This window comes from Bison bison, unplaced genomic scaffold, assembly GCF_000754665.1.
Source record: "Bison bison bison isolate TAMUID 2011002044 unplaced genomic scaffold, Bison_UMD1.0 scf7180017864456, whole genome shotgun sequence".
In the NCBI taxonomy this organism is placed as follows: domain Eukaryota; kingdom Metazoa; phylum Chordata; class Mammalia; order Artiodactyla; family Bovidae; genus Bison; species Bison bison.
This window is the reverse complement of record NW_011495018.1, coordinates 26,108,564-26,117,865: the sequence shown is the minus strand read 5'-3', so window position 1 is coordinate 26,117,865 and position 9,302 is coordinate 26,108,564. Positions and strand designations below refer to the sequence as shown.

General features: G+C 41.5%; 1 protein-coding gene across 1 annotated transcript in view; it reads left to right on the top strand.

Annotated features, from left to right (window-relative positions):
• Positions 1-9,302, top strand: part of CFAP58 (cilia and flagella associated protein 58) — a 109,815-nt gene that overhangs the window by 96,844 nt on the left and 3,669 nt on the right. The window contains exons 16-17 of the mRNA XM_010859392.1: positions 5,258-5,377; positions 8,201-8,334. Of these exons, the coding sequence (XP_010857694.1) occupies positions 5,258-5,377; positions 8,201-8,334 (254 nt within the window). The remainder of the gene's footprint in view (positions 1-5,257; positions 5,378-8,200; positions 8,335-9,302) is intronic.

The window sequence follows — 9,302 nt, the reverse complement described above, 5'->3', positions numbered from 1 at the left end:
ATACAGATTTCTCAGGAGGCAGGTCAGGTGGTCTGGTATTCCCATCTCTTTCAGAATTTTCCACAGTTTGTTGTGATCCACACAGTCAAAGGCTTTGGCATAGTCAATAAAGCAGAAGTAGATGTTTTTCTGGAACTCTCTCGCTTTTTTAATGATCCAACAAATGTTGGCAATTTGATCTCTGGTTCCTCTGCCTTTTCTAAAGCCATCTTGAACATCTGGAATTTCACAGTTCACATGCTGTTGAAGCCTGGCTTGGAGAATTTTGAGCATTACTTTACTAGCATGTGAGATGAGTGCAATTGTGCAATAGTTTGAGCATTCTTTGTCATTGCCTTTCTTTGGGATTGGAATGAAAGCAGACCTTTTCCAGTCCTGTGGCCATTTCTGAGTTTTCCAAATTTGCTAGCATGTTGAGTGAAGCTCTTTTACAGCATCATCTTTTAGGATTTGAAATAACTCAACTTGAATTCCATCACCTCCACTAGCTTTGTTCATAGTGATGCTTCCTAAGGCCCACTTGACTTCACATTCCAGGATGTCTGGCTCTAGGTGAGTGATCATACCATCGTGATTATCTGGGTTGTGACGATCTTTTTTGTATAGCTCTGTGTATTTTTGCCACGTGTTCTAATATCTTTTGCTTCTGTTAGGTCCATACCATTTCTGTCCTTTATTGTATTCATCTTTGCATGAAATGTCCCCTTGGTATCTCTGATTTTCTTGAAGAGATCTCTAGTCTTTCCCATTCTGTTGTTTTCCTCTATTTCTTTGCATTGATCACTGAGGAATGCTTTCTTATCTCTCCTTGCTATTCTTTGGAACTCTGCATTCAAATGGGTATATTTTTCCTTTTCTCCTTTGCCTTTTGTTTCTCTTCTTTTCATAGCTGTTTGAAAGGCTGCCCCAGACAACCATTTTGCCTTTTTGCGTTTCTTTTTCTTGGGGATGGTCTTGATCACCGCCTCTTGTACAATGTCATGAACCTCCGTCTATAGTTATTCAGGCACTCTGTCTATCAGATCTAATCCCTTGAATCTATTTCTCACTTCCACTGTATAATCGTAAGGAATTCTATTTAGGTCGTACGTGAATGGTTTAGTGCTTTTTCTTACTTTCTTCAATTTAAGTCTGAATTTGGCAATAAAGAGTTCATGATATGAGCTACAGTCAGCTTCTGGTCTTGTTTTTGCTGACTGTATAGAGCTTCTCCATCTTTGGCTGCAAAGAATATAATCAATCTGATTTTGGTATTGACCATCTGATGATGTCCGCATGTAGAGTCTTCTTTTGTGTTGTTGGAAGAGGGTGTTTGCTATGACCAGTGCATTCTCTTGGCTAAACTCTATTAGGCTTTGCCCTGCTTCATTCCATATTCCAAGGCCAAATTTGCCTGATAATCCAGGTATTTCTTGACTTCCTACTTTTGCATTCCATTCCCCTGGGTAAAGTGTCTGCCTGCAATGCAGGAGACCTGGGTTTGATCCCTGGGTCAGGAAGATCCCCTGGAGAAGGAAATGGCAACCCACTCCAGTACTGTTGCCTGGAAAATCCCATGTAGAGAAGCCTGGTAGACTACAGTCCATGGGATCGCAAAGAGTCGGACACAACTGAGCAACCTCACTTTCACTTTCTCTTTCCCCTATAAGGAGAAGGACATCTTTTTTGGGTGTTCTGGAAGGTCTTATAGGTCTTCATAGAACCATTCAACTTCAGCTTCTTCAGCATTACTGGTCAGGGCATAGACTTGGATTCCTGTGATATTGAATGGTTTTCCTTGGAAATGAAGAGAGATCATTCTGTCATTTTTGAGATTGCATCCAAGTACCTTGGACTACCTTTCCTCTGTTCTATCACTGAACCTTGGCATAAAAAACTCTTCTTTTCTCTCTCTGCTTGGGGAAAAATCCTACTCATTCCTAAAGGGACAGTTCAAATGACATTTTTGTGAAATTTCCCCCACTCCTCCAAATCAGAGTTAGTCACTCCCTGCTTTTATTGGCCATAATACTTTGTCGAAATTTTCTGTCATCTTTGTCTCTCAGTCATGTGATCATAAGTTTAGGTAGAGAGAGATGTTTTCTTCCTCATTTGTCTTACTATTCATATCCATATGCTGCGCACATCCTGGGTCCTTGATCAGGGTTGGGATATGCACAATTTTCAAAAATTGAGATATGGTTGATGTACAATATTATGTGCATTTCAGGTGTACTACATAGCGATTTGACATTTGCATATATTATGAAGTGATCGTGACACTAAGTCTAGTAACCATCTGTCCTCACACGAAGTTGTTGCAATATTATTAACTAGTTTACTTGTCCTGTATGTTATATCCCCATGGCTTATTTGTGTTATAACTGGTGGCTTGTAACTCTTAATCGTCTTCAGCTAAGGATCCCTCTAGCCCCCTCCCCTCTGGCAACTACCCACTTGTTCTTTTTATCTATGAGTCTGTGTTTTGTTTTGCTTGTTTTGTTTTTCAGATTCTACCTTTAAATGAGATCATATGGTATTTGTCTTTCTCTGTCTGACTCATTTCACATAGCATAATGCCCTCTACGTCTATCCATGTTGTTGTAAATTGCAAGATTTTATTTTTTTCATGGCTAGTAATATCACTTAGTATACATATAAGGCATCTTCTTTATCCATTTATCTATCAATGGACACTTAGGTTGCTCCCATAGCTTGGCTATTACAAATGATGCAGCAATGAACGTTGGTGTGCATATATCTTTTCAAATTAGTATTTTTGTTTTCTTAAGGTAAATACCCAGAAGTGAGATTGCTGCATCATATGGTAGTTCTATTTTTTATTTTCTGTGGAACCTCCGCACTCTTTTCCAATTTACAAGTTGGCTGCACCAATTTATAGTCCCACTAACAGTGCAAAAATACTCCCTTTTCTCCACATCCTCACCAACACTTTTTATTTATAGTCTTTTCTGATGATAGCCATTCTGAGTTGGTATCTCATTGTGGTTTTGGCTCAGAGGTTAAAGTGTCTGCCTGCAGTGTGGGAGACCTAGGTTCAATCCCTGGGTCTGGAAGATCCGCTGGAGAAGGAAATGGGAACCCACTCCAGTATTCTTGCCTGGAGAATCCCATGGATGGAGGAGCCTGGTGGGCTACAGTCCATGGGGTTGCAAAGAGTTGGACATGACTGAGCAACTTCACTTTCTTTCACTTAATGGTTTGTGATGTTGAGTATCTTTTCATGTGTCTGTTGGCCATCTGTATGTCATCTTTGGAAAAATGTCTATTCAGGTCCAGTGTTTTCTAACTGAGTCACTTAGTTTTTTATTTTTTGATGTAGAGTTGTATGCATTCTTCGTATATTTTGGATATTAACCCGTTGTTAGATTTATCATTTGCAAATATCTTTTCCCATTGAGTAGATTGCCTTTTCATGTTTGTTGATAGTTTACTTGTCTGTGCAAAAGCATTTTAGTTTGATGTAGTTCTGTTTATTTATTTTTGTATCTCTTGCCTGAGGAGATAGATCCAAAAAAAAAAAAAAAGTTTGCAAAGACTGATGTCAAAGAGTTTATTGCCTGTTTTCTTCTAGGAACTTTTATGGCTTTAGGTCTTACATTTAAGTCTTTAATCCATTTCGAGTTTACTTTTGTATATGGTGTGAGAAACTAGTTTAGTTTGATTCTTTTGCAGGCGCCCTGTCCAGTTTTTCCAGCACCATTTATTGAAGAGGATGTCTTTTCCCCATTGTATATCCTTGCCTCCTTTGTCATAGTTTAATTGACCATACAAACATGGGCTTATCATTATCTCTCCTTCTAATCTAAATGATAACCTTTCCGGGTACATAATTCTTGATTGTTTAAGTTTTATCCTTTCCTCACTTTGAATATATTGTGACACTCCCTTGTGGCATGCAAAGTTTCTTCTGAAAAGTCAGCTGAAGTTCCCATGTATATAACTAGTTGCTTTTTTCTTGCTGCTCTTAGTATACTCCTATTATCTTTAATTTTTTCCATTTTACTTGTGGTGTATCTTGCTATGGTCCTGTTAAGATTGATTGTTTGATACTACTCCCTGTGCTTCCTGGACCTGGCTGGCTGTTTTCTTTCCCAGGTTGGGAAGTTTTCAGCTATTATTTCTTCAAATATTTTCTCTGCCCTTTTCTCACTTCTCCTTCTTGGGAGCCCTATAATGCAAATGTTTTTAACTTGTTGTTATACAAAATTTCTCTTAAACTAGTACTCATTTTTTTTAAATTAATTTTTTTCTTTTTAGCTTTGGTAATTTCTACTACTCTGTCTTCCAGTTTATCATTCCTTTGTATCATCTAATCTGCTGTTGATTCCTTATGGTGTTTTTTTTTTTTTTTAAATCCCAGTTTCACTTTCATGCTTTGGAGAAGGAAATGGCAACCCACTCCAGTGTTCTTGCCTGGAGAATCCCAGGGACGGCGGAGCCTGGTGGGCTGCCGTCTATGGGGTCGCACAGAGTCGGACACGACTGAAGTGACTTAGCAACAGCAGCAGCAGCATTGTATTCTTTGTCTGTGTTTGATTCTTTATATTCTCTAATGCTTTGTTGAAATTTTTACTGCATTCATCCATTCTTCTATCAAGTTCAGTGAGCATCTTTACGATTATTACCTTGAGTCGTTTGTTGAATAGATTGCTTATCTCCACTTCCTTTAGTCATGTTTCTGAGGTTCTGTCTTGTTCTTCCATTTGGAATATATTCCTCTGTCTTCTCATTTTGCTCAGTTCTCTGTGTTTGTTTCTATGTGTTAGGTACGTTGGTTATCTTTTCCAGTCTTGGGAAAATTGCCTTATGTAGGAGATCTCCTTTGGAACAACACACTCCCCTCTGGTCACCAGAGCTGTGTGCTCTAATGGTACCCCCATGTGGACTGTGTGTGTCCTCCTGTGTAGCAGGGCTGACTGCTGTGGGCATGCTGGTAGGTGGGGGTGGTCCCTGGCCAGGCTGGCTGTGAGGCCATTCCTCATGTGGTGATTGCCAGTCCCCTGGAGAGCAGGCTTCCCATGTGGTTGGCTGCACAGTCTGGGGATCGCAAGGCTGCTGCCGACCAGCTGGTGGGCAGGGCCAGGACCCTCTATGGCTTGATGCTTGACTGGATGAATCTACGAGTGAATGTAATCAGTGTGGAGCTGAGAAGGACCTTAGGATGATCTCAGATCATCCTGACCATGCTGTTAAAGTCACTGTCCTTGTCTTGATGGGACTGCTTATCTCCACTTGTGGTTATGCTCTCCACCAGGAAAAGGAGAAACTGTATGTGGAACTAAAGCACATCCTGGCCCGGCAGCCTGGGCCTGAGGCCGCGGAGCAGCTGCAGATCTATCGCCACACACTGCGGGAGAAGACCAAGCAGCTTAAAGTAAGTGGGAGCCTCTGCGCCTTCCTAGCTGAAGGATGGCCACACTCTGGGGAACACCCCTGGACAAGTCCACCGCTGTGGCCCTAGAAGCCAGTCTCCCAAAGGCTGCACTCCATTGAAATCAGCTTTTTTAGTGCTCTAGTCCCAGGCAAGCCTCAAAGCTACCCCTCTGCTCCTAGACTAATAGACTCCCACAAAACAGGTAGACGAACAAGTGGAGAAACAGTTGGAGAGAGGATGATGGCAATGGAATGGAAATTTGGGGAATAGGGTTTGTGTGGATTATCTCAACACGATTTGGAAGATTTGCATCTCCCAAATATTTTAACACTATGGCCCACTGAAGCAGACCACTGTGTCAGAGCAGGTTTTTACTATTCATCTACCTGAAATAAATGTACACAAAGCACAGGCCACTCTCCTGTCCCCAAGGGCCTTGCTTCAAGACTGTCTAAATAAGTAGCCATGAAGGGGAAGTCAAATCATTTTAGGATTCCGTTAGCATAAGTTCTCTTCTAAGTGACACAAGAACCTTAGCTGGGGCGATGGAATGTTTTACAATTACACATTTTAAAGTTTTCTCAAAAACTGTGTGTTCCCACTCTATTTTCAGCTTTACCTCCTAAAAAAGTACTTAGATATTCTTGGCATGCTAGGGAAGCCTTCTACACACACAGGCACAGACTGTAGCATATGCTAGCTGAATTCTGGCATTTACCTGCGCAACGATGGTAATAGTCATTGCCTTTCTGCCTGGGGTAAAATAGATGCTGTGAGACTAATATGGTACTAATCCTTTCACAAAGAGAAAGTTGTAAAATCACATCCTTTTACTTTAAAAAGGCAGATGAAACAGAAGTGTAATGAGAGCATTAATTTTCAACTTACCACTCTAAGCATTCGTTTTACATGAGTATCCTGAGACATAATTTGAGTTTTGCAAGAGGCATAATCTTTTGATTATTTTCATCCCTTTAAACAATTGAATATAACAAGCAAAGTAAAAACTTATTTTCTCAGAAGTTGGGTGTAGATTAGAAAAGCACATGTTTCTCTTTACACTACTGTCAGATGGGCACTCTTAGCAATGGGTTGCATTCAGTGGTTCATAGGAGGATTTTGTCTCTTTAACCCTTTATCTCAGGGTGTACAGATATTTTCCTCTGAATGACATGTGACCCCTAGTGGAAGATACAGCAGTGCATAGTACCAAGCCTGCCCATCAATTTGTCCTCATGATCTGGACTCTGTTAAGAAATTCCACATTCATTATTTGGAAACAAGGTCTTTGTTCCTAAGTTCAGTTCAGTTCAGTCGCTCAGTCGTGTCCAAGTCTTTGTGACCCCATGAACTGCAGCAGGCCTCCCTGTCCATCACCAACTGCCAGAGTCCACCCAAACCCATTTCCATTGAGTCGGTGGTGCCATCCAACCATCTCATCCTCTGTCGTCCCCTTCTCCTCCTGCCCTCAATCTTTCCCAGCATCAGGGTCTTCTTAAATGAGTCAGCTCTTCACATCAGGTAGCCAAAGTATTGGAGTTTCAGCTTCAACAGTTTAACTATGAAGGCAAATTTTCTTCCAACATGAAAATCATTTTCTCTAGCTTATGATAACATGGTCAGAATCCTTAGTCAGATAGGATAGATAGAATCACAACAGTTAAGAGGAAGGAATTCAGAAGCAGTGTGTATGAGTATGTGAAGTTGCTTCAGTTGTGTCCGACTCTTCAACCCTGTGGACCACAGTCTGCTAGGCTACTCTGTCCATGGGATTCTCCAGGCAAGAATCCCGGGCCAGGTTGCCATGCCCTCCTCCAGGGGATCTTCCTGACCCATGTCTCTTACATCTCAGCATTGGCAGGTGGGTTCTTTACCACTAGTGCCAGCTAAGACACCTGTTCAGAAGCAGATGAACACTCAAAAGATAAAGATCGCCTTTTATGTAAATATTAAAAAATAGAGAGCTAGAGGAAAGACAGTTGCATCTATTACATGTTCCTTACAACGATAGCCTCCCCTTTTCCCCCTTGATTTTTGTTGGGGGCACCCTTCACTTGAGCATCCTTATACATCTGTTTAGATGAGTAAATGCCTTCTTTTTTTGTCCAGCCTGAAACCAGTAGCATCTACTGAACACAACAGAGCAAGAGGCAGGAAATTAGGCTTCCTAACACAGCCCCTCACATGTAGTACCCTCCCCCATGCATACGTCATAGCCCTCTGCATCTTAGAGGTAAATATCCCAGTGCTTCGATAAAGAGAGAACCTGTGAATAGTCCCAAAGGGTGCAGTAAAGAGGTGATTGACATTCAGCAGAACAACAACCTTGGAAAACACATAAATTGAGTGCCTACTTAATGGTGGTGGTGGCAGGATGATTCTGAATAGTTTTTACAATAATCCTTGGATGAATCACACTGCCTAGTAATGACTTTTCTGAACATTTTAAAAAAGGCTTTAAGAAGCAATTTTGTAGTATATATCTGGGAGTTTTTCTTTTTTTGACTCTCAATATTCTTGAGTGCATTACACCATTCATATGTGAGCCTGTTTGGATGTGCCTGATAGCTCTCCTTTTAAGCAGGGGAATGAGGTTTCATTAAGTTGGTCATTGGATTATGAGTCTTCAGAATGTTCATCAGATTTTTACCCAGATACAGACCTTGAACTGGTAGAAGCGTGCAGATTAACCATTAAATCTGGGCATGGTTTTGTATTTCTAGCCTCACCAAGGTAAGTGGCAGCAGATTAAAAAGATTTTTCAGAAAAGGATATTGTCTCACCATGTATCTTCTGTTAATGCTGCTTTATTTGTCATACTAGGTTTTGTCTTCAGAGCTGAATATGTATGAGTCACAGAGCCAAGAATACAAGTATGAGATCGAAAAACTTAGCAACGAACTGCTGAATTTAAAGAAGAAATACCTTGCACAGAAACGTAAAGAATACATTCAGAAGTAAGAATTAGTCAAATGTTCTAGTTTTGTTGTGCCTTTTAACTGCTGATGAGAAAAATAATTGTGGACAGCTACAGAGTCACAGACCTCACTGGGGTAAACAAAGTCAGGGCTGAGCAAATAACTTTCTGCAGGATCACCCAGTGGGTTGTTGTCAGAGCAAGATGGGTGTCTTGTCTGACTTGACCCCTCCTTAGGACCCTAACAGGGATCCATTAATATCAGCTCTCTGGTGGACCTCCTGTGGAGCAGAGGAAACCTAGTGTGATATTTTCCCCCACATTGTTCTCACGGTTTGGGGCTGTGCCTGCAAAGGAGGTTCACAGTCACCGTGGCATGGGCTGAAGCACACTCACATTTAAAACCACAGGTAATTTTGTTAAGAGGTCTGGGTTTGCTAAAGCTGTGCTTTCTAATAATGTAGCTCAGTTCAGTTCTGTTCAGTCGCTCAGTCGTGTCCGATTCTTTGCGACCCCATGAATTGCAGCACGCCAGGCCTCCCTGTCCATCACCAACTCCTGGAGTTCACTCAGACTCATGTCCATTGAGTCGGTGATGCCATCCAACCATCTCATCCTCTGTCGTCCCCTTCTCTTCCCGCCCCCAATCAGAGTCTTTTCCAATGAGTCACCTCTTCGCATGAGGTGGCCAAAGTATTGCAGCTTCAGCCTTAGCATCAGTCCTTCCAAAGAACACCCAGGACTGATCTCCTTTAGGATGGACTGGTTGGATCTCCTTGCAGTCCAAGGGACTCTCAAGAGTCTTCTCCAACACCACAGTTCAAAAGCATCCGTTCTTCGGCACTCAGCTTTCTTCACAGTCCAACTCTCACATCCATACATGACTACTAGAAAAACGATAGCCTTGACTAGACGGACCTTTGTTGGCAAAGTGATGTCTCTGCTTTTGAATATGCTATCTGGGTTGGTCATAACTTTCCTTCCAAGGAGTAAGCGTCTTTTAATTTC